Source organism: Brachypodium distachyon, chromosome 1, assembly GCF_000005505.3.
Source record: "Brachypodium distachyon strain Bd21 chromosome 1, Brachypodium_distachyon_v3.0, whole genome shotgun sequence".
NCBI lineage: Eukaryota > Viridiplantae > Streptophyta > Magnoliopsida > Poales > Poaceae > Brachypodium > Brachypodium distachyon.
Window position 1 is genome coordinate 33,227,107 of NC_016131.3, and position 26,771 is coordinate 33,253,877.

Here is a 26,771-nt window from a genome sequence, read left to right on the forward strand (position 1 = left end):
CATCATTTTCTGACATCATGGTGGCCATGTTGCTGAAAAAACTGAAACGCTGATGATCAGATGCGAAGAACAGCGGATTTCAGTCTGCAATGGGAATTCAGTCTGGGCTATTACACAAGGTTGCCGACTTGCTGCTGGGCCGGGCCATAGCGACGGTGTTGTTGTCGAGGCCTTTAAGTAGAAAGTGGCAGTTCTACAATTTTTTTTTGTTTTCCTACACGTCATGAAGAAATCTTGCAGAAATGATGTCTCCATTTTTTTTTTGAACTAATCAACGTTTTAAGTCACGGTTTTGCAGCTTCACGGTAAGATCCTAGGTACAGCTGTTGTGAAACTTAACGGAGGGAGTATATATATATATCCTTATTTAAAGTATGAAATAAATCGAACTAGCATTTGTATATTATTCTCAACTTAACTCTTTTGCACTCCCTTTTTCAAATGTCTTTAGCAAGTTTTGGATTGAACCACACTCCAGCATCCACACCTTCTGGCATTTCTCAAGTCATCTTCAACCATTTTCCTGCGGAGCAGGATACGGCATACATACACCAAAATACGCATGCTAGAACGAAGACCTAGACCTGTGATTCATGTACACTAAACCACTAGAAGAGTCACGATGTCTTCCTCTGAATAATCAACAAGTCACCTTCGAAATGTTTGCAGTATACGAGCGATCTCAGTCTCACACATGCCGCCATTTCTTCGAGCCGGAAGCAGGCAAAAACCAATGTGTGATGCGTAGAGGTACCAGCACCATGTGCTGGTATGCACTAGCGTATGCCCAAAACTTCGTTCATGTTTCTCCTGTTCCAGTCAACACGCCAAGTAATTAATTGCATGGCGTTGAAGAACTGTCACCATTCCTGGAATTTTGTTGCACGGAGAGTATGTATGGAATATGGAGTAATATCTCTCAGATTGAAGCTGCATCTTGGAATTTTTTTTCTCTCTATAATCAAGATCAAGAAACGAAGCAGCAGAGAGGTTAGAATTAAAGGAATGTTCGTACCTCACAAAAATCTTGCTATTAGAATGTCACTTTCACTCTCGAATAGATGCATGGAACAAGATACTGGTGGACCGAGTAAGCATGCCAAAAAAGCCGAGCAAAGCGACATGAGTACTTTGGACTGGCCGACGAGACTTTAAGCGGTATTGACCCGGGCCACTGAAGCACGATAAAGCGGTCATTGACCCGGCTCATCTCCATGTCGGCTCATCACCATCTTTGAACATATTTTGCTTGCCATCACATTCATCGTTGTACATATATAGTAAGTACTCCGTACGAGTCAACACTAAATGCATTTTTGTGCTCACCAGTCTGTGCGTGGTAGACTCTAGGTGACTCGTTAACACCTCTGGGTAATCCGATCCAACAAGTAGACTGTACAGTATACAGACCAAGAGCATGAGTGACTAATTGTTTATGCATGTATAGGATAAGAAAAATACTCCCTCCGTTTCATAATTCTTGTCGAAATATTACATGTATCTAGACGTTTTTTAAATATAGATACAATTTATTTTTGGACAAATTTGAGACAAGAATTATGAAACGGATGGAGTAATAAATACATAAGAACTTGCACTGTAACAAATCGCCTTATATATCACAAACGAGCTGGTTCATCACAACTGTCTATGTTAAAGGTCAGGGACGGTTTATTTTTAAACAACTGTCTATGATGCATCCCAGACATTTTGTTTTTTCAACAGTCTGGGGTAAGATGGTCTGTAACAGTGCAAGCTGGTCCTTGAACCTCTCCGTATTTTTGCCTTGTTGAGATTTCTGGAGAACATTAGATTTATTCATTTTATATCACCGTGAAGGAAAATTAAATCCAATCTCATGTCAACATGGCAAACTATGTTCATGTTAAAGTATAAGTGGATTGCGTTTTTTTCTCGATCAGCTTTTCTTTTGGGCGAACGGTTCCGTGCATTAGACTCTTCATGTTATTGGAACAAAAAATTCTCGAGTTCGAGCACATGTGAGGGCTGATTTTTTTGGGAGAAACTGGTTCGGTGCATGAAACTTTTCTGTCCCAAAGTGTTTGTTCTATTGCTATTTACTTAATTTTCAGATATTGGATGCCATAGTTTGGAAGTTGCATTTTCTGAACTTCGATGGGAAGTCCTTATATGCAACCCGCAAAAGAAAAAGTCCTTATATGCAGCAACAAATTTTAGGGGCTTACTAAGGTTTATACACACCCCGTGCCAAATGAATGAACCACATAGGGCACGTGTTTTCTTTTTTTTACCTATTTAGGCTTAACTCGTGGTTGTTGAACCTATAGCTTTGAATTTATTTTATAATTTGCTGCAAAGAATAAAGCAAATTTTTTTTTTGCGAGAAGGCCAAGACCATATATTAAAGTCAACCAACCCTTACAGAACCATCTTTTAAAATAAAAGAAAATTACACTCAAGTTCTTGTAGGTAAACGTCGTTTTCTTCCTCCTGCACTCGCCGGTGACGCGTCGTGAGCGAAGCTCGATGCTGGCTCTGCACATCCAAACCACGTCACAGCCAGGAAACCATGTTGACGTAGCAGTATGAAAGTCGCCGGTCGGAACCAGAAGACGTCAGCAACAGTGATCTAAGAAACAAACCACCGTCCCGGAGAACAAGATGACGAAGAGGGTTGGATGGCCATCCTAGATCCGGCCAGACGGATCCGAGAAGATCTGACCGAACTAACTCCACGATGAGGTCGAATCTAACCGAGTCTCATCGATCGGAAAAGGAACCAATAAAGCGATACGCGTAGACGACCTGCAAAACACAAACACAGAACCAGATCCACCACTACAGAAGAGTAGTGACCAACCGTCCCGCACTTCTCAACGCCATCGGTAGGATCGCCGTTGACGAGGTGAATGAGGTGTCAGGAAACCTATTATTGACCTGCACAGTGCCGCCATCACCACTATAGCTCGGCTGCCGGCTGACCAAACCCTAATTTTTGAAGACATACTAAAGCACAAAACGTAGAAGAAGCAGGTACGTCGTTCTCGGCTGGCCGGGATACGAGATAGATCTGAAGCGGCGGTGGGTGGTGGCTAGGGATCCTTTTTCTATCGGGTGGAAAACTGACCCGTCTACGAGGAGGTTGCTTAAGAATAAAGCAGATTCTACTGGACCTAATACTCCACTTAGGCAAAATAGAGTATAAGGAAAGGGCAATTTTGAATTTTCACTATTTCAGTCCAACACGGTGCCGCCACCGGCCTCCCAACCCACGCTACCGCCACCCTTCTAGACCGCATCATCGCGGTTGACCATCCCGCACCGCTGCCATCCCTATACTCCGGCGAAGGGCCAAGAGCTGGATAGCAAAACTGTCTGCAAGAGCTTTTTTAGTTCTTACTTTTTACCCTTGTCTTTTTTGTACTCCATCTTTTTGAGATGAATACTCCATTTATATAAATTGAAGAATTGAGTATCAACTCATCTGTACCCTTAGATAAAAAAATGGAAGAGCTCAGGAATAATCAGGAAAGAAAAAAGGGTTGTTAACTTAGTAAAATTAAAGGATAGACAAACACGAATTAAAAATAAATCTGGATTACCAGATTCCAGCGTAACGAAGTGCTTAATAGAGACGATTTGGCCAAAAAAAGAAAATGTACCTGATCGGATTTGTCCAACTTTGGGATTTTTTTAGAATAAATATCACGAAACCACACATTTCGGGGCAATCTTTTCACGCAGGCACCACTTTTGATAATTTTTTTGAAAAAACACACTTTTCAGGTCGCAATGTAACAACAAGCCTGAAATGACGTGTTTAAGCGAGTTGACAGTTTTCCTTACAAGTCGGGCCCACATGTCAGATGACACGTCAGACGGACCCGACCCGACCCAGTAGCCAATGAGGCAAGTGCAGAACCTGAGAAGACCAAGGGCAAGGAAATAGAATAACCTGACTCAGTGAACTGAGATGAAACTGAATCTGACATGTGGGCCCGACTTGTAAGGAAAACTATCAGCTCGTTTAAACACGTCATTTCGGTCTTGTTGTTACATTGTGATTGGAGAAGTGTGGTTTTTCGGACAAATTATCAAAATCATGCCTGCGTGAGAAGACTGCCTCAAAATGTGTGATTTTATGAAATTTACTCATTTTTTAAGAGATTCAACTATGGGAATTTTACTGTACCGGTACTTCAAAGGAGGCGGGAGTAACAAACAAATCTAGCGATCCTTTGAACAATCAACGAGTCACCTTTGAAATGTTTGTACTATACGAATGACCTCAAAGTCTCTCACATGCTGCAATTTCTTCGAGCTGGAAGCAGGCAAACCCAATGTGATGCGTCAAGGTACCAGCGTCATGTGCTGGTATGCACAACGGTGTGTCCCAAAATTTCGTTCGTATCTCCCCTGTTCTGGTCAATACATCAAGTAATTAATCACAGAGTGTTGAAGAACGGTCACTATTCCTGGAATTTCGTTACTCGGAGAGTACATATGGACTATAGAGTAATATCTCTCGGATGAAAGCTAGTACATCTTGGGTTCTTCTCTTCTATCAAGATCAAGAGACGAAGCAGAGAGGCTGGAATTAACGGAGCGTTCGTATCTTGCAACAATGTTGCTATTAAAATGTCATTTTCACTCTCGTATATATGCATGCAACATGGTACCGGTGGACCGAGCAAGCATGCCAACAAAACCGAGCAAAGCGACAAGACAACTTTGGACTAGCCGACAAGTCTTTAAGCGGTCCAGCGGCGAGGAAGAGAGAGGTACGTTGGAGGTGATAGCTCGGGCCTCGGGCCACCGGAGCACGGCAAAGTTCTTCGATCCGGTCATCTCCAAATTTGGACATATTTTGCTTCTTGTCATTTTCATTATCGTTTATGCGAGTCACATTATATGTATTTTTGTGCTCACCGATCTTTGCATAGACTTAACTTGGTGATTCATAACGTCTCTAAGTAGATAATCTGACCAGAGTATACAGACCAAGAGCATGAGTGACTAATTGTTTCTGCACGTTCATGATAAGAAAAGAAATAGTCCGTCCGATCCGTAATAAGTGTCGTGGTTTGTACTAAATTCAAGACACTTGTACATGACAGCTTACTATAAAATTTCCTTATTAGAAACGACTATCAATGCTTCATCACACCTAAGGTGGCAATGAGTATGCTCCTGCTCGGAGATTGCTATTTCTTCTCCATCCCCATGCAGTAAAATCCATTCGGTCCCATCTCCATTTTCCATCTCGGGACCAATTTTCTTCATCCCCACCATCCATCGGGTGCAGCAGACCCACGGACTCCACCTACCCGAGTAAGCAACTTTAAAGTAACAAGCAATTATCATTAGCATAGCGGGAAGAAGAGTAAAATGAAGGTTTGTCTGAGAATAAATATATATACTGTGAAATTCGATGTCAAGTTACCCGATTAGCGGGATTAATTGGATAGTAGGTCACCCGATTGAAGAAATTTTACCTAATTTTACTAGATCTGGGCCACACAATGTATGTTAACCAAGTCTCCCGGGGTTCGGGTCTGGCAACTACGAGAACGTCTTCCGTCCCGTTATACCCGTTTGGGAGGTCATTCGTGATGTGATGATACCCATGAAGACTAATTATGTACCGTACCCGTCCCTAATAGAAGAAAACCCCATCAGGGAACGCGTAAACAGTCGCCGTTGCCATCCACAATCAGACCTGTCTAAAGGTCATCACATTCGGGTTATTTTACATCGTCTATGATGCATATGCATCTCAGCCAGTTTTTTAACCAGTCCGTGATAAGATGGGTCAGCGCAAGCTGGACCTTGACCCTCTTCATATTTTGCCTTATTTTCTAGTTCGAACTTGAGATCTCTGGAGAACTTTATATTTATTGGGAGTGAGCCTATTAGTGTTTTTAAAATCATAAATTATACTCTCTGCAATCCTACTAATTTGTACTAAATTCCTGACAATTATTATGAATCGAAGTGAGCACCAGTTAATAAGGTGGAATAACAGACCAAAAGAGCCCACATTGGTCTGCATAGACATACACTCTGCACAACTAGAATCGATTTTTTTACACGCACAAAATTCGGATACTGTGTTATAGACTAGTTCAGGGTCTATCAGTTCAGTCTTATTCTCTGCTGCTATTCCAGATCATATTCGAGAAAATTACTATGATATTTCGTGCCAGTGTTGTAGACGGCAAGGGCACACAATAAAACATTTTAGGAGTCAGGAAGTCATCTTCTATTCTTCTGAAGAACGAACGACTCATCGTCCACACTGGACTAGGATTAGACTGATCTCATATGCCGCCATTATATGCAGCTGGATGAGGCAAGCAACATAACTGTGATGTGTGAAGGTGCCAGCGCCATGTGCTGGTCTACACTGCCGTATCAGGACCAACACACAGACGATGAGAGCTCCACATATCGTTCGTGGCTCGAGCTCCGGGAGCAGAATAAGATCTGTAGTCTGTATCCTTCGCCTTCCGGCCAATACGAAGAACGAAGATTGTTTTGCAAATTCTGTTATGCAGATTTCTCACCTGAAAGCTACCGGATTATCACATATTAAGTGACTCAAATTTGTCTAAATATGTACGTATTATAAACTAAAATACTTCTAAATATATGTAATAAAAAGTCACATAATATGGACAGAGGGAGTACAAAGGATGCATCAATCGATGCAGAGGCTGGAATTTTTTTTTCCTCTTTTTTAAAAAATCCCTCGAAAATTTACAGCTGAGAAAATCCCGGACGACCAAAGGGCAAAGACTTGTTGAACCGGGCAACCATAGCAAGGCTGAATAGAGCGAAGCGGCATGAAAATAGAGAAGCTAGCGACGCAACACGGGAATCTACTAGACAAGATAAGGTGACGATGACAAGTCTTTTAATGGTCAAGCCTTGATAGAAGGTGAGGCAAACGAGCTTGGTCTCCATGTTGACGGTGGTCAACTGCAATTTTTATACAAACGAAGTTCCTATTTTCATACAATCTTTCAACCACCGGTAAAAAACACCCAATTTTTTTCTTCGAGTGTCTAGATAAAAACATTCGGAATACACTAATGATGTGTTGTAGCGTATAAGTGTATTGGCTAGTTTTTTTTTCATGAGATCGATCTTTTGGTTGCATCGGCTAGCGCATGAACCTTGACATGCTAGCAGAGCCAAAGTTCTCGAGTTCGAGTTCTGGCTTTCGCAGTTTATACTAAAATTGCCCGTACCCCCTCCGTCCACGTATTGGCCACTTGAGCCGTACCTCTGAGTTTACACATGTTGACCTGTCTTCCCCATCACACGTGGAGGGGTGTTGAAGCGTATAAGTGGATTTTCTAGCCTTTTCCATCAGATCCGTCTTTTGGTTGCGTTGGCTAGCGCATGAAGCTTGATATGGTATCAAAGCTTTAGGTCTCGAGTTTGAGTCCTGGCTTTCACTGCAACTTATCCTAAATATTGCTCGTACCCCCCCCCCCCTTTCCACGTGTTGGCCTCTTGAGTCATACCTCTGAGTTTACACATGTTGACTCGTCTTCTATGTCACACGTGAGGGGGGTGTTGTAGTGTATAAGTGGATTGCCTAGCCCTTTACATCAAATCGGTCTTTTGATTGTGTTGGCTAGCGCATGAAGCTTGACACTACGGTAGGTTTGCCGAGTGTCTTTCAGCTAACATGAAACATCGTTAATGGCGTCGTCAACCACGGCAAGCAGGGAAACGTGGCGACAAACTTTGCCGAGTCTGTTGATGTCTTTGCCAAGTTTCTCCAGTTGCACACTCGCCAAAGCATCCTATTTGCCGAGCGTTTAGCTGCTGCCGAGTGTATGGCTCAACCCATAGTATATATATCTAGAGTCTTCGTTGAGAGTCCTATTGGGGTTATGGCCCAGAGGCAATCATGTGATGATGATATTACCTATGTATTGATGAGTTAATGTTATTTGTCTTTGAACATCATCACTGATATATATCAAGAATATGTGATTTGTTTGTGAGAGTATGTATTCTATGATGTTGTTCTATTGATCCGTGGTCATTGAGATTATGCAAACACAGAACCTATACTAGCAATGCGAATTGGTGTGATGACTATGTTTCACAAGTCATAGGACAAGTTATTGTCGACTAATAGCATAGACTCGACAATGAGATTGCCAAGTCAGACAGACCCGCACTGAGACACAACGAGATGTGTTAGTCTCAAGTGCGATGTATATGCCAGTCCTAGACCTGAAATCTTTTCATGTGCTCGGGATATGAATTGGCCAACTTAGAGGTTGTCAAATGGTGCTTCGTAACTGGGTAATTATAAAGGTAGCTTTCGGGTTTGATGTGAACCATGCTACGAGTCGTGGTTGATCAAGATGGGATTTATCCCTCCGACTTGGAGCTCTAGGCCCTCTAGAGTGATCAGATTGGGTAAGCATGCATGGCCATGTGACTTGGGTTAAGTGTTAACCCATTCACGAATCTGTATCACATGATCGAGAGGAGATAGTCAAGCTATCCACAAGGATGACAAGTACCCGCCTTGAGCTGATCGACACATATATCGTGAGGTAAAAGTAATGATGCATATGACACATTGTATGATCCGTTAATACACTTTTTGGTCTGACAACCTAAAGGGTCGCACCCTTAAGGGGTGGGAGCCGAGTCGGATTGGGTGTGAGGCTTAGAGTCTTAATGGGCCTAAAGTATTGAGCCCATCTAGGAACGTCTATACACGTGGAGGAGGCCAATACGGCTAGGGGTTACACCAGGAGAGACGCGAGTTAGGATCTATTGTCACACCTCCACGCTCCATTCTCGCGATCGAGTCTAGCAGCTTGCTGCAGGACGCTCTCCCCTGCGGTGCTAGGACGAACCGTACTAGGGATCGGCGAGGAGGAGCAGACCGATTGACTACTCGGCATCCATGTGATACATCGACTCTACTTCCTCTATGGGTCTGCGCATCTAGTGGTAACCTCACGATCCATCATCTACAACATTGATCCAGGCTGAGCGTGGTATAAATTTCAATTTGTGCTAGCATAACATAACGCGTTCCCAACATATCCAACAAAATACACTCAGCAAATATGTCGTCTCCAGCATTGCAATATGAGGAGTTATGGTTCCTACAACCTTTTTATCTACTCCCTCCGTTCCATAATATAAGGCACGCACACATTTGAAGATTTTGCTTTGACCACCAATTAGACCAACAAAATGTGAATTATGTATTATAAAAATCATACCGTCGGAAACTTCTTTCAGCTATAAATATAGTGGTATAAGTTTTATAACACATAATTCACATTTTGTTCGTCTAACTGATGGTCAAAGTTGGACCTCGGAATGCGTGGGAGCCTTATATTATGGAACGGAGGGAGTATAATTTATTAAAATAGTCCCCTAAAATGATTCATTAGAATCGCGATGAAGAATCGAAGAAATGAATAAGGAATTAATTAAAAATGGAAGTCATAAATGGAATTATATATCCGATGCAATATTAAAATGAAGTACTCCCTCTCTCTCATATTAAGTGACTCAAAATTTGTTTAAATATGGACATATCTATATACTAAAATACGTCTAGATACATGTAATATTTCGACGTTTAATATGAGACGGAGTACATGGTAACCGCACTTTAGAGTCCGTTTATTATCTATTTCACGACAGGTTCAGACTTCAGAGGCAAGGTTATAAGACCCGTCAGTAACGTCTGACGAGGTTATAAGACCCGTCACTAATAGTGTGCCGGCTCCTTGACGTCTATCCCCTGAGTCGTACGGGTGAGAATCCAAACCGCGTGGTGACTGTTGTTCCGATGTTCTATAAAAGGCTCCCAGCTGATCATCCTCGAGCAGCAAACATGACTACGCATGCAAGCGACTAGTGTACCCAGTAAATCACAACATCAAGCAGAAACAAAACTAAGATAGCTTAACTAATTACCAAAAGCACACGTAGCGCTGCACCACTGCTAGCTTCGATATGGCTTCGTCATCTATTCACCCCAGCCGACTCACGAAGCCCTTTTCACTTGCTATCTTTCTTGTCATTGTGAGCTGCTCCACGCATTATTTGATGGTTGCAGCTGGCGAGGTATCGACGGCCGGCGACGACAAGGCAATGAGGGAGAGGTACGAGAAGTGGATGGCTGAACAAGGCCGCACTTACAAGGACTCAACTGAGAAGGCTCGGCGGTTCGAGGTATTCAAGTCCAACGCCCATTTCATCGACTCGCACAATGCTGCAACAGGGCCAGGGGGCAAGAGTCGCCCGAAGCTGACGACCAACAAGTTCGCTGACCTCACCGAGGATGAGTTCAGAAACATCTACGTCACGGGGCACAGGGTTAATTACAGGCCCACGTCTCTAGTTACCGATACCGTATTTAAGTTCGGGGCTGTCAGCCTTTCGGACGTGCCTCCCAGTATAGATTGGAGGGCCAGGGGCGCGGTAACTTCCGTCAAGGACCAGCATCTATGTGGTGAGCTTGAGTCAATCCATCGCTCTTTATTTAACACACTAACACAGCAGGTTAATTAATTAGAGCGCTGACAGTTTTCAGGAAATTAATTAGCATGAAAATTGATTGATTGCTCTCTTTGGTTTGGTGGTGTATGCAGCGTGTTGCTGGGCTTTCTCGTCGGCGGCAGCCGTGGAAGGCATCCACCAAATCACAACCGGCAACCAGGTTTCCCTCTCGGTGCAGCAGCTGGTGGACTGCTCCAACGCCGCGAACGAGAAATGTAAGGCCGGCGAGATCGACAAAGCCTACGAGTACATCGCTCGGAGCGGCGGTCTCGTGGCCGATCAGGACTACCCCTACGAAGGACACTCGGGCACCTGCCGCGTATATGGGAAACAGGCCGTGGCCAGGATCAGCGGCTTCCAGTATGTCCCTGCGCGGAACGAGACCGCGCTCCTGTTGGCCGTCGCCCACCAGCCCGTCTCCGTTGCACTCGATGGTCTGAGCCGTGCGCTCCAGCATATTGGTACCGGGATCTTTGGTTCCGCAGGTGAGCCGTGCACCACGAATCTGAACCATGCCATGACGATCGTTGGCTACGGCACCGACGAACACGGTACCAGGTACTGGCTCATGAAGAACTCGTGGGGAAGCGACTGGGGGGACAAGGGCTACGTGAAGTTCGCGCGAGACGTGGCATCCGAAATTAACGGCGTTTGTGGCCTTGCCTTGGAGGCCTCCTACCCTGTTGCCTAGTGAAATTAATTAAGCAAAAGATTTGTACGTACGTGTCACGCGCTTGCGGAAGCAAGGATGAATAAAACGAGACACGCAATTCTTATGTTTTGGTAACAATATTTCCAAAAGACGTCGTGGATCAATCTCTCCGTCTCCGATGTCTTTCTCGACTAACTGAGAGCCAATATGAACCACGACTAGCGCAGATCAGTCATTGGCACAAGATTCGAATTGCCCGTTAGGTTTTTATTTCGGTCACCAAGCGAGCGACCGTATGTGATGTGAGGAGTCATCGCTCATGGTTCGATACTTCGTGTGGGATGGACCTCTCATCGCACACATTTCTATAAGCACGATGGAGATCCATCGCATATGCTTATAATTGTAGGTGTCACAACTTTACGTTAACATATATTGAAATTTATTCACGCCAGAATGACCGCTAGCAAGGCATAGAATGACATCATTATCAGTGTTTTGTACCGGCAATATCTGATTCAGGGTAGCACGAGGATCACTGATGGTAGCAACTGAGACGCAGATCTATACAGGTTCGGTGCTTCAATTAGAGATAACACCCTACTCCTTTTTTTTTTGCGGGGGTATAACACCCTACTTCTGTTTGGGGCTTGCTCGTGTTGATCCTATGTCGAGGTGCTCAAGCAGCTCGGAGAATGGATTCCCAAGGTTGCCGAGATCTGAGTTTACCAAGGTGGGTTGTTGAGACATGTTTCTTCCATAAAGTTGTGCTAGCCTAAAGGGATGAGGCGAGGATGATCTCCAAACTGTGCTTCTTTTGCTTGATCTTTCCCATCACTGGCTTCTGTAGTCTGATCCGATTAAGGGTTACAATTGTCCAGCAAGCTATAAGTGAATCTTACGATCTGGACAAAGGACTTGCCTGTCCTTGAAATATCCCAGAGTTGTCTTGGTCGTCACTCCTTCTTGGTGCTGGGTCTCTTGTCAGGGCCGGTCACCTTTCAGAGTTTTGAACTATCCCCTAGTCCTTGGGCCGACTTAGACTGCACGAGTCCCATGACATCGTCGGTAGCCCAAGTCCTTTGGTGTACAGCAATTACGTCCTCAATGAGTTTTTCAACAACAACGACGAAAAGCCCACACGTCAGCCGCCAGATCCAGGCAAGAGAGCCCGCCATAGAGCGGATCTGCAGCCTTCTGATCTGCAGGTCAACAAGCTGAGGGAACACCAATGTGGCGATAGTGCGAAGGTCCATGGCGAGCTCCGGATGGAGAACATACACCAGATCCGATGATGCTAGCCACTGCTCCAACGACGAGGACGAGAACATAGCAGGCGGTAGGTGGAGGCCGGGAAAACCCCTGCTAAAGGCCTTGCCGCTACCTTCTCATTGGTGACACCCCATCTTACTGGCGAACAGGAGCTAGGGTTCGCCCCCCGAGTTGCCCAAAAGAGGCGACGCGGGGGGGGGGGGGGGGGGGGAGCTGGGTGCGCGTAACAAAATGCAGTTGTGTAAGAACTCAAATGAAGAAGAAATCAGAGTCCAGAGATATCCCTTGCTAAAATCAGGATACAATGGTCCCAGACCATAAGACAAGTTCTTATTTCTTCCTAGCAAAATACATTAGATGATAAATCATAGATACAGCGAGATACAATTCATTTGAGAAACTGTATCTTAGTACATACTCCTTCCGATTCATAATAAGTGTCTTAGATTTAGTACGTAAAAATTGTAGCAACGTTGTACTAAGACACTTATTATAGATAAGAGGGAGAACGCCTATGATTTTGATAACTAAATACATAAGAATCCAATTAAGCTATATTCGTGCCACCAAATTTATGAGAGAGTAGACAAGGGGAGCAGAGAGAGAGAGAGGTGAGCAGAGAGACAGAGGGGAGGGGGCGTGCAGCAACCAGCAGCAGAAAGAGAGGGAGAAACAGAGCTAGGGGAAGAGTGGGGGAGCTCCCGAGCAAGGGGGCCGGCCGGGACAGCTCCTGGAGAGAGATCGAGCTCCTCCTGGCCGCCGGTGCCATTTGAGGCAGATTGAGGAAGAAGAGAAGAGAGGAAGGAGCTAGAGGAAAGGAGAGGGAGAGGAGGAAGCAGGAGAGGGAAAGGGAGCAACCTTCCGGCCGCCGGCGCCATGCAATTTTGGCAGAGCTTCGCCGTCGCCTGCGTTGAGGAGCCGAAGCTGGTCTAGAGACGCGCGAGCTGAGAAAGATAAGGCCACAGTAACTTCGTTTTATAGATAACTTACCAGTGGCGGTTCAAAGAATCTGCCCGCCATTGGTAACCGGGATGGGAAACTCTGAAGAGCTCTAGTGGCGGTTAACTGAAGCGGCCACTGGTACTAGGAGCACTAGTGGCAGTGACAGCCGTATGAGTGCTCGCACCGTCACTAGTGCTCCAATATCAGTGGCGGTGGAAGCTAACCGCCACTGGTATTCGTTTCAGATTCTTCCAATGACTTACCAATGGCGGTGTGCCTTTTGGACCACTTTAACCGCCACTGTAGATCGTGCACCAGTGACCACTAAAGAGCTCTAGTGGCGGTGAACGACCACCGTCACGGGTGCTAGAGCACCGGTGGAGATGCTGGTCGTGCGAGTGCTTTCACCGCCACTGATGCTCTACTAGCAGTGGCGGTGGTTGCTCACCGCCACTGGTGTTCGTTTTGGATTTCTCCAACGACGTCCAGTGGCGGTGAATTTTTTGGACCAGCAGAACCGCCACTGGAGTTCGTGCGCCAGTAACCCATTCTGGCGTAGTGGCCATGGGACCTATTTTACCATTGAAATCAAATATCTTTATATTTATTTTGCATTTATATCCTTGTTGTCCCGATTTTGTCAGAGTCATAAAACCCAAATTAAAAATCCTTTATCAACTCTTTACTTGCTTATTAGTTCCCTCTTTTTCTTTAATTATTTATTGAGGTCTATTTTAGTATAATTTTAGTTTAAGATTAGTTTTACATTTAGTTTTTTTTTTGCCTTTTTATCATTGTGACAGAGAACCACTTTGATATCTTGTTGGGGGCACAAGATAGTTTTATTTGTTTTGTAAATCGTTCTACTGGATCTAGGAACAAGAAGTAGAACATTCACACATCTCCCGTACTGTTCGACATTAAACCCCGAGTTACCTTTGTGGGGAAAACTTCTACTTCTATATCACTCTGCACGCTTGGAGTCCCAACAATTGGTGCACATCAGATTGGTGCCATCAGACCCGGTGGCGACTCCTCAGGGCAGCCGCTCTCCTCCTTACTCTGTGAGTACTAGTAGCTCGTTCGCTTTCTAGCTAGCTTCTGATTCTTCGACCCTTCTTCGCAAATTATTTCAGTGCGCCCAGCCGCTGGACCATGGACGCTCGGTCCAGCTTTGGGTGCATGCTCTGTGCTCCACCAGATCGACCACACAGAGGAAGACGACAACGACAGCGGCCGCAGCGGGCACCTATGCAGGCAGCCGCACAAGATCCGCAGGATGGAGTACCTGGTGTGGAGAGCAGAGAGGGGAAAGAGAGAGGGATCTCGGGTGGAAATACATGAGGATTGGGGTTCCTTTCACAAGTTTCCTAGGCATGTGGTGAAAGATCGGTATGGTCGACTAACAAATTTTACTTTTTTTTTAAAGATACAAACACTTAATTTTAGGGTTTACTAAATTCTCTAAAGTGAATAGCACCCTAGTATGAAGTGCAATAGCCGAAGCAACAATATAGATAGCAAGAATGTAAAAGGGTGAAAATGATACCACACAAGAGACGAAGATTTTCACTAGAGTTCCACCGATTGGGGTAGGTGTACGTCTCGTTTGGATGAGTGCTCTACCACAAAGGTAGAGGCGCCACAAAGGCTCACTCTATTCTCCTCTCATAACAGCACGAAGGTGAGGTGAGCTCCACTAGTGGCTTCCTTGGGGGCGAAGTCCAAACCCTTAAAAACTTGAACGGTGCTAGCTCAACAGCTCAATTGGAGGTTCCCAATCCAATCCTCAAGCTCCTCACACCAAGGGAGAGCTCAAGAAAACCGCTTCCGTCTAGGGCTCCCAAATGCACAAGAGAAACGAAATTCACAAATGAAACAAGGAGAACCAACTTTTTGACTTGGTGAAATCCTAAATCAAGATCTTCTCCTCCAATCCTCAAAGAATCAATAGTTGGAGTGGCTAGGGAGGGTGATCCGAGAGATTTAAACATTTGAGTTCTCGGGGAGAGAAATGGTGTTCTTGGCTGTTTTCTCAGGCAGGTTGGCTCGTTGGGGACGAAGGGGTATATAAATGGGGTCCCCAAAAATCGAGCCGTTAGGCATAGACACGGACAGGCCGGAACTTCCGGCTTCCGAATAATCACCAGAAGTTCCGCATATTCTGGATGCCCTAATCGAGTGCACCCGGAAGTTCACCCGGAACTTCCGCCGACGAAAACACAAGGACGGTCCAGATCATCCCGTGCCCCTTCATAAAAAAGGACACAATGGGCATTTGCATCATTGGATTGTGACAAAATTTCAAGAGCTTGTAGTAGACAAAATTCCACACAATTCCACCGAAGGGATCGACGAAAAAATTTCTTGAGACGGCGGCAAACATACGAACAAGTCGGCGTTTCGTGCTTTCCCGCATGGCTACGAGAAATCCAAACACCAGTGTTTTGACATTTTTTGGAGATCCCACCGTTAGACCGCAACGAAATTTTACATTGTAGTAGTAGTAGACAAAATTTCACACAATCCCACTAAAGAGATCAACAACACCTTTCTTGAAGCAGTGGGGAACATGCGAAGAAGAGTCGGATGTTCGTGTTGTCCCGCACGGTTGTGTGAAGTCCAAACATCAGTAGGTGTTTTGAAGTTTTCCAGAGATTCCACTACTAGATTGCGATGAAATATCACATTGTGGTAGTAGATAAAATTTCGCATGATCCCACCAAAGGGATCGTCGAAACAATGCTTGAATAACCGGGAAACATGCGAAGACGTAAGGCATTCGTGATGTCAGGCACGGTCATGAGAAATCCGAACAACACTTGCCATTCTGGAATTGGCCGGAGATGCACTGTTGGACAGTGACGAAATTTCACAGCGTCGTAGTAGGTACAATTCTGCACAATCTCATCGGAAGGATCGACGAAACAATACTTGAGGCAGCGGACACCTTGCGAGAAAGAAAGAAGGTAGGAGGAAGGAACAATAAGGAAAAACGTGAAAAGACCATATCTTACCCTCCTAAGTTTTGGGAGGGGGTGTATAGAATAACGCCTGTGTATATGAATTGCAGAATGTTTCGGTCAAGGGGTATCTTAGACTTTTCACCAAAAAACCTAGACAATAAGCTCATATCGCAAAAACCGAAAAGAACTGGATTGCGGTTTCTTATAGGCTTTTCCCACTGCAGTTCCTGTGGACAGAGAATCTTAATCCGTTTCTGAAGAAGCTGAGGCCGAAAAGAACTGGCCCTTAGAATAAAGTGTGAAATCATAGGTGATGTGTAACATTGGCAAGTGTTTTAGATAAACATTGATGTGGATACTTTGGATAATATGGATATTTATGTGATGACATGTATCTTGTTTGGATTTAGTGCTTTGCTAGTGGTGTGCTGGTTCATTAGTTTCTTATATGAAAACATGGCGTGAGTTGTGTGAAACTTACCCTGAGTCAAGTCGTGGACTTGTGCTCGTACTGGTTATTTGTGTGTTCGCTTTTAGGTGTTGCCGGAGCTAGAGGAACGTGGTCGATGATGGGATCGAGGGACGAAGCTTGGAAGAAGCTGAGGTCGAGGATCAAGGTCATGCGGGACGTTCGTGTGAAGGAACAATGGAAGTGAAGGTTATGATGATCCGGGAGGCCACCAGTTTGTCGTACGTTGTTTATACCGGATATGTACGGTATTGGAGATATTCGATACGTGATGGTCGAGTTTTGAAGACATCACAAGAAGAGTTGATGGCATGGAATGGCATCGACGTGAAGATATGTACGTCCAGCCGTGGCTGGATGAGAGCTGTTTAAAGATTAAACAATAGCGTCATTAATATGGCGTCGGATGGAAAAGTGATCCACATGAAAGTTGTGCGCGTCGTCGAGATGAACAACTTTGATTTTGGAGTCATCTCAATCCGAGGTCGTATGTGGGTTTCACGGGCAAAATACCGAACGGGACAGAGGAGTTCGTGTTGGATTTGGACTCGGTTTAGAGTCTTGAATTTTCCCTTATAAATAGAGGGCGTCCTAGCTAAGATTTTAGCAAGGACGTGAGGGAACTCAGAGATTTGGATCTAGATCAATTCTTGGAGAGTTCTTGGATGCATGGTTGCATCTTTTGTAATCGATCGACATCGTTGCAATAAAGAGATTCGTTGTCGGTGTCATCTCTATTCTTCTCGGATCTTCGTGGTTTCTTCGTGTTAGATCTTTCTAACACTTTGCTGCAGGTTTATCACGAGTTCATAATACTTTTCTGCAGGTTTACCACGAGATCAAGGAAGATCGCGATTACTTCATCTTTCTTGTTATTCCTCGAAATCGATTATAGATTAATTCTCGTAACTTTTTGTCAGCTGTTACTGATTTGATCATATCTTTTGATTGGTAAGTCCAATTGAGCTGATTCTTGTTGCGTTCGTTAGATAATTTCAATATCTTTCTTTTGCATACTCATACGTATTTTTTGGGTCATCCAATCAAAAGTTACGGCTGTTTTACTATCACCGACAGAAAGGTGATTTAGGGTTTGAACTTTCGGGAAAAGTTTTAATTTGTTTCCGCGCAATCATTCACCCTCTTCTGATTGCCTATCTCAATCTCACATAAAGGTAGACACAACATCTTGTAATTTGATACAAAGGGAGTATCAACAAAGCAAAATGCAATTGGGTAAGTACTCTAATGGAGGAGAGATCAGAGTTCACAAATATCTCATCTTAAAATCATGATACGGAGTACAAAATTTAGACCCAGACCATAAGGCCAGTTGCAATTTCTTCCTCGCAAAATATATTAGACGGCAAATCATAGATACAACAGTGGGATACAGTTCATTTGAGAGATTGTATCTAAGTACACATGTAACGCCTATGATTTTGCTAGAGTAAATATGTAAGAATCAATAACATGTTAAACGAGGGTTATTAGAGTAGGAGCATGTGAATTCAGAGGCGGCTGCAGGTGTATTCACGTGTATTCAGATGAATACCCGAGATTTTGAGAAAAAAAAAATTATATACATATATTAGTACTAGTATTAGTCATTGGGCCTGTAGTCCACTAGTCCGTAGACCTCAGGTCAAGGCCCAACAGCCCCACATCCGCGACTCTAGTCTGCCTCTGCGTGACGGTTTCGTTCCTCGATCAATCGATCGGCACGCCGCACGCGAACGCTGCCAGACCTAGCGAGCAGAGCAGCGGACGTCAGAGGCGAGGCCTTGATTGCGGCGACCGCCGGCGGACGTGCGGAGCAGCGGCGAGCCGGCGACCCAGTGTAGCGGAGCAAGGATTGTCCGATCGTGGCGTGGTCAGGTGCCCAGAAGCCAGGTACTCTACAGACTACAATCTACATAGGGATAAATCATCAGATCAACTACAATTTTTCTTCATTGTACTGTGTAAATTTGGGGATAAATCATCAAATTACCAGAGTAGAAAATTAGCTTCTAATTTCGACCATAGATGCTAGGAAACTATCTTCTATTATCTGAATTTTCCCTTTATTTTCTTCGTATATAGATGAAGAAGAAGAGCGCTGCTGGCAGTAGCCTATTTGCGTTGTGGGAAAAAGCTTCGAAGGCAAAGAAGTTGGATGATACATCCACACCGAATCAGATAGCAGCTGCATCCAATATTGCTCCCGCTCAGCCTGAGAATAATTTACAGTTGGTGATAGTGCAAGCACACGATGCAGAACGTGAACCGGAAAGCAGAGGTGCGACCCCAGCCCCAATTGTAGAAGATGATGAAGCAATTGACGAAGAAGATGAACCAACAGAAGCAGATTTGGAGGTACTTGAACCTGATCCTGGGAAGCGGATCCCCATCTCAAGTTATGATGTTAATGACAAGGATAGAGTAAGAAGGAGATACATTGAGATGGGCCCATGTCAACCAAAGAATCATATATTTTTGTTTACAAATAAAAGTGGAAGTGACCGTCGCTTTTGTCGTGCTTGGTTTAAAGAATTTCCATGGATTGAGTATAGTGTGGATAAAGATGCTGCTTTCTGCTTTGTTTGCTATTTGTTCAAGGATAAAACAAAAAGTCCGGGTGGCGATTCATTTGTGAAGAATGGTTTTAGGAACTGGAACATGAAATCGAGATTGAATAAACATGAAGGTGGTCTTAGTAGTGCTCATGCTGAAGCTCAAGAGAAGTATGATATGTTCACTACACCACAAGCATCCATTTCAACGGTGTCTTGCTTCAAACACCTCGCAGTACAAGACTTTGTATAAGGTCCGTTTGACATGGTCACTCAAGTGTTTGAGATTTCTACTGCGCCAAGGCTTGGCGTTTAGAGGACATGATGAAAGTGAAAACTCACTAAATAAAGGAACTTTCCTTGAGCTTTTACATTGGCTAGCAGGAAATTTTGAAGAGGTAGACAAGGTGGTTCTCAACAATGCCCCACATAATTGCAAGATGATTCACCATGATATACAACATGAGTTGATAAAATATTGTGCGCATGAGACTACAAAACTAGTAATTGAAGATCTTGATGGTGGTCATTTTGCAATACTTGCAGATGAGTCTAGTGATGTGTATCAAAATGAACAGTAGGCTATGTGCTTGCGTTATGTTGATAAGAAAGGAAGGCCAGTTGTAAGATTTCTTGGTCTTGCCCATGTTGAAGATACTACCTCTTTGACACTTAAATCTGCAATTAAGCAAATGCTTATGAAATACAATTTGACATTTGCAATGGTTCGTGGGCAAGGATATGATGGAGCTAGTAACATGAAAGGTAATGCAAATGGGCTGAAAAAATTAATTATGGACGAGTCTCCTTCTGCCTATTATGTTCATTGTCTTGCCCATCAACTACAATTAACTCTTGTTGCTGTTGCTAAGGAGAGTGGTGATTGTACTTGGTTCTTTCAGTAGCTTGCTTATTTGTTAAATGCTCTTGGCATGTCTTGTAAAAAGATGAGAATGCTTCGGATAGCACAGGCAGAAGAACTGATTGATGCATTGGAATTGGAAGAAGTGGAAACAGAGAGTGGGCAGAATCAGGAAATGGGTTTGGCAAGGCCATGTGATACACGGTGGGGCTCTCACTTCAGAACTGTGAACAATGTCATCTCTATGTATGCTGCAATACGACGCGTTCTCATCAGGATTGGAAAAGAGTATGTAAAATCATAAGTGATGTGTAACATTGGCAAGTGTTTTTCATGAAACATTGATGTGGATACTTTGAATAATATGGATATTTATGTGATGACATGTATCATGTTTGGACTTAGTGCTTTGCTAGTGGTCTGCTGGTCCATTAGTTTTTTATGTGAAAACATGGCGTGAGTTGTGTGAAACTTACCCTGAGTCAAGTCGTGGACTTGTGCTCGTACTGGTTATTTGTGTGTTCGCTTTCAGGTGTTGCCGGAGCTAGAGGAACGTGGTCGATGAAGGGATCGAGGGACGAATCTTGGGAGAAGCTGAGGTCGAGGATCAAGGTCATGCGGGACGTTCGTGCGAAGAAACAATGGAAGTGAAAACTACGATGATCCGGAAGGGCACCGGTTTGTCGTAGTTGTTTATACCGGATATGTACGGTATTGGAGATATTCGATACGTGATGGTTGAGTTTTGAAGACATCACAAGAAGAGTGGATGGCACGGAGTGGCATCGACGTGAAGATATGTAGGTCCAGCCGTGGTTGGATGAGAGCTGTTTAAAGATTAAATAGTAGCGTCATCAAGATGGCGTCGGATGAAAAAGTGATCTACATGAAAGTTGTGCACGTCGTCGAGACGAACAACTTTGCTTTTGGAGTCATCTCAATCCGACGTCGTATGCGGGCCCCACGGACAAAATACCGACCGGGACAGAGGAGTTCGTGTTTGATTCGGATTCGGTTTAGAGTTGCGAATTTTCCCTTATAAATAGAGGGCATTCTAGGTAAGGTTTTACCAAAGACGTGAGAGAACTTAGAGCTTTGAATATAGATCAATTCTTGGAGAGTTCTTGGATGCATGGTTGCATCTTTTGTAATCGATCAACATCGTTGCAATAAAGAAATTCGTTGGTGGTGTCATCTCTGTTCTTTTCGGATCTTCGTGCATTATTCGTGCTAGATCTTTCTAACACTTTGGTGCAGGTTCATCACGAGTTCATAATGCTTTGCTGCAGGTTTATCACGAGATCAAGTGAAAATTGCGATTAATTCATCTTTCTTGTTATTCCTCGAAATTGGTTTTAGATTAATCCTCGTAACTTTCTGTCATCTGTTACTATTTTGATCATATCTTTTTATTGGTACGTCCGATTGAACTGATTCTTATTGCGTTGGTTAGATAATTTCAATACCTTTCTTTTGCATACTCATACGTATTTTTTGGTTCATCCAATCAAAAGTTACGACTGTTTTACTATCACGGACAGAAAGGTGATTTAGGGTTTGAACTTTCGGGAAAAGTTTTAATTTGCTTCCGCGCAATCATACACCCCCCCTCTGATTGCCTATCTCGATCTCACAATTAGTATCAGAGCAAGGTCTCTTTAATTTATCTTAACCGGTTGATTAGACTTGCTAGATATGGATAGGTATTCTACCAAATCCTGTGTGTTCGATGGTGTTGATTTTCAGTTTTGAAAGGCGAAGATGAAGGCATACATCATGGCACAAAGCTATGCCATATGGGAGAAGATCGCCAAGCCCTATGAGCTTCCCGCGGACAATGCGATCACACCAACAAACTTGGTCCACGTGGAGAACAACTACAAGGCGAGGAACTACATCATCCAAGGTCTACAACGAAGTGACTTCGACCGTGTCGCTCACCTTGCATCCGCTCATGAGGTATGGAACGCACTTTGTAGTTGTCATGAAGGATCAAACTCTGTTAAGGAGGTGCGTCAGGACATGTACAAAAAGGAGTACATGAGATTTGAGATGAATACAGGTGAATCTTTTGATGAATTCTTTGCACGCTTTAATAAGATTCTTAGCAACTTACGTACATTAGGTGTTACTTATACTGATGCTGATGCTCTAGGCAACTTTTGAGTGCATTAGATATGTCCATATGGGAGATGAAAGTTACATCTATTAGAGAATCTACTGTCATGAGCACACTTACACTTGATATTCTGTACTCAAAATTGAAAGCTCATGAATTAGATATTCTTGCTAGGAGAACCGGTTCCAAATCAATTGCACTTTTTACTAACCCTAACAGCTCTAATGATGGTACTTCTACGTATTGCTATGTTCTGTCTTCTTTGTCTCAACTAACTGATGAAGCGCTAGAGCAATATCCGGAGGAAGAATTGGCACTCCTCACCTCTCGTTTTACACGTGCCCTGCAAAATGTTCGTTCAAGGAAGAGAGGTGGGAACAATGCTCCAAGGTGCTTTGAATGTGGTGATCCAAATCACTTTCGCCAAAATTGTCCTAAATTCTTATCCAAGATGGCGAAAGAAGAAAATGGGGAGGACAAGAAGAAGAAGCGCTTCTTCAACATCAAGAATAAAAAGAGGGGCGACTTTGCTCGAGCGGTGGCTCACAGTATTTTCTCTGTGATCAATGAATATGGTGAACCATGCTTGAGTGATGTGGATATCGAGTCTGATGAAGATGATGCATCCAAAGGCAAGCGCGACATTAATGGGATGTGTCTTATGGCTAGCAACAAGAGTGTTACCTCCTGCGACGACTACGACAGTGACAGCAACAATGAGGTAGAACTTTCTTATGATGAATTACTTAAAAGTGCTAGTAAATTGAGTTCCTTGCTTGATCATGCTACTAAAAGAATTAAGAAATATGACTTGAAAATTGCATCCTTGAATTCTGAAATTACTAAACTTAAGTCTATGACTCCTGATGATGATTCCTGCAAGTCTTGTGATTCTATATATTCTGATCTTACCTCTTTGCGTTCTATTCATGATGATACTCTTGATAAGCTTAGAGTTGCATTAGAAAACAATGAGAAACCTATTGTGCATAAACGTAAACAAATTAATGATGTTAGCATGGATACTTCTAATTTGGCAGATTCAATTTCTTGTAATAATTGTCATATTCTTGAATTGAAGTTGAAAGATGCAAATGCTAGGGTTTCTCATGTTGAAAATGCTTTACACATCTATGAGGTTTCTTTGTGCGCTAATTGTAAAAGTGGAAAACAAATCATGAATAGTGCTTGTGATAATTGTATTGCCCTGTCTCACCAAGTTAATTATTTACAAGCATCTTTGCAGAAATTTTTTAGTGGGCACAAAAATCTGAATATGATCTTAGATAAGTCTAAAGTGAGTAAGAACAAGACCGGACTTGGTTTTAATGCATATGCTCATTTTAATGCTAATCCACCCACTATAGTTAAGTCACTAGGCAATAGAATTTTTGAAACAACTGACAAGCCAACCAATGTGATTTTTAGATCTGCTGGCATCATGTGTAATGATACTTCAACAAGTGCAAATGTAGGTCATACATCACATGCTAAACCTGGAAGTAGGTACACTTGCACTTACTGTAATAAACCTGGACATGCTGTAGGTTCTTGTTTTAGACTAGCTAGAGTAATTAAAAAGGAAAGAAAACAAGCTAGATCTAATTCCTTCGATGCACATTATGCTCATGATAAAACTACTACTCCCCGTTATGTGCCTAGGGTGAATGTTTTACCTTTCGTTTCCACTTGCACGAGGCATGTACAATCTGTCCCAATGTATAAAGAAACTCGTGCTCTGCCTACTCGTCGTGTATCTCAGTACTGGATACATAAAAGCTTTTTATCTAACCCCAGTACTGAGATCTCGGCATGTGTTTGTTTGTAGGCACTTCGCGTGAGGAAGGAGAACATATGGCTAGTGGACTCCGATTGTTCTCGTCACATGACCGGTGATAAAAAAAATTGGTTCTCCTTCCTCAAACGTGCATCTCGGGCTGAAAGTGTAACCTATGGAGATGCTTCTACCTCTACTGTTGTTGGGAAAGGTACAGTAAAGGTAACCGACAATTTTGTGTTCAAAGATGTTGCTTTGGTTGAAAATCTAAAATACAACTTATTGTCGGTTTCCCAAATGATTGATGAGGATCTTGAAGTATCTTTCAAGAAGAGTGCTTGCAAAGTTTTAGATGCTTCGGGTGATCTTGTTTTTGACATATCACGCTTTGGGAAAGTTTTTAAGGCTGATTTTCATGCTACTTCAAATGCAAAATTTAGGTGTCTAGTTGCCAACACATCTACAGATTTATTATTTTGGCATCGTAGACTTGGGCATATTGGTTTTGATCATCTTACTCGCATTAGTGGTATGAATGTCTTAAATGGTTTGCCTAAATTTAAGGGAGAAAAACATGTTGTATGCTCTCCTTGTAGACATGGTAAGATGGTTGCAGGTTCTCATGCACGCATTACTGGTGTCATGACTGATGCTCCAGGACAGCTTCTACACCTTGATACAGTTGGTCCATCAAGAGTACAATCTTTTGGTGGTAAGTGGTATGTTCTGGTGATTGTTGATGATTATTCAAGATATTCTTGGGTTTATTTTATGGCATCTAAGGATGAGGCTTTTAGTCATTTTAAGAGTCTTATGAATAGATTAAGTGTTGAGCACCCAGGATCTTTGAAAACTATCAGGAGTGATAATGGAACTGAATTTAAGAATTCATATTTTAATCAGTTTTGCGATGAACTTGTCATTGAACATCAATTTTCTGCACCTTATGTACCACAACAAAATGGTGTAGTGGAGCGTAAGAATCGAACTCTAGTTGAGATGGCCCGTACTATGCTTGATGAATTTTCTACTCCTAGAAAGTTTTGGGCTGAAGCTATATCTACTGCTTGTTATGTTTCAAATCGTGTGTTCTTGAGATCCAAAATTGGTAAAACGCCATATGAACTACGATTTGGACGTAAACCTGTTATATCTCACCTAAGAGTTTTTGGATGCAAATGCTTTGTTCTTAAATCTGGCAATCTAGATAAGTTTGAGTCTAGATCATATGATGGCATGTTTCTTGGATATCCTACTTATTCACGTGGTTACCGTGTTTATGTTTACGAGACTAACCGACTAATGGAAACCAGTGAAGTGACTTTTGATGAGGCTAGTTCTGGCTCTAGTCCTCTTGTTTCTAATGCAGGAACATATGTTCAGGGAGAGGGAATATTTTTGGATGATGAAGATGAGGAGGAGGATGGCGTGCCCCCTGCTGTCCATGCACCATCTGTAGCTGTTCCTACACCTACTGCTACTGCTGCTACAGTTGATCACCCTCAGGAGACTACCTCGACTACTCAAGCTGGGGTTGAGCAAGCTGCTGAGTCAAATATTTCAGCACCCCGACATATTCAAAAGAGGCACCCTCCTGAACAGATTATTGGAAGCATGACTGAGAGAGTCACACGGTCAAGGTTTATCGATTCTAACTCTCACAATCATTCTGCATTTGTTGCTTCTTTTGAGCCCAAAGATATATCTCATGCATTTACTGATGAATCGTGGATCAATGCCATGCATGAGGAATTAGAAAATTTTGAGCGTAACCAAGTTTGGACTCTTGTTTCACCACCTCCAGGTCATACCCTTATTGGTACACGTTGGGTTTTTAAAAACAAACAAAGTGAGGATGGTGTTATTGTTCGCAACAAGGCTAGGTTGGTTGCTCAAGGTTTTACTCAAATTGAGGGTCTTGATTTTGATGAAACTTTTGCCCCTGTTGCTAGATTAGAAGCTATAAGAATTTTATTGGCATTTGCTGCATCTAAAGGTTTCAAGCTTTATCAAATGGATGTTAAAAGTGTTTTTCTCAATGGCTTCATTGATGAGGAGGTTTATGTTAAGCAACCACCGGGTTTTGAGAATCCAAATTTCCCAAATCATGTTTATAAACTCTCAAAGGCTTTGTATAGTTTAAAACAAGCCCCACGTGCATGGTATGATAGGTTAAAAAAAAATTTACTTGAAAAGGGGTTTACCATGGGAAATGTTGATAAAACCTTATTTGTACTCAAGCATGGCAATGATCAACTTTTCGTATAAGTTTATGTTGATGATATTATCTTTGGGTGTGCCTGTCATGCTTTGGTGTCAGAATTTTCAGAAACTATGAGCAGGGAATTTGAGATGAGCATGATGGGCGAACTTACTTACTTTTTGGGGCTGCAAATCAAGCAAACAAAGGAGGGCACCTTTGTACATCAAAGTAAGTATACGAAGGATCTGCTACGACGTTTTGGGATGGAAAACTGCAAGCCTATTATGACACCAATGGAATCTACGACGTCGCTTGATCTTGATAAGGATGGTGAACTTGTTGACCAAAAGATGTATAGGAGTATGATTGGTTCACTTCTTTATCTTGCTGCCTCTAGACCGGATATACAATT

General features: G+C 43.1%; 1 protein-coding gene across 1 annotated transcript; it reads left to right on the forward strand.

Annotated features, from left to right (window-relative positions):
* The first annotated feature begins 9,845 nt into the window (after window positions 1-9,845).
* LOC100829371 (ervatamin-B) lies at window positions 9,846-11,329 on the forward strand. Its single transcript, XM_003563660.4, has 2 exons — window positions 9,846-10,495; window positions 10,635-11,329. Exons 1-2 carry the CDS (start codon window positions 9,997-9,999, stop codon window positions 11,231-11,233), a joined length of 1,098 nt encoding a protein of 365 aa, XP_003563708.2. The 5' UTR covers window positions 9,846-9,996; the 3' UTR covers window positions 11,234-11,329.
* Window positions 11,330-26,771: the final 15,442 nt, after the last annotated feature.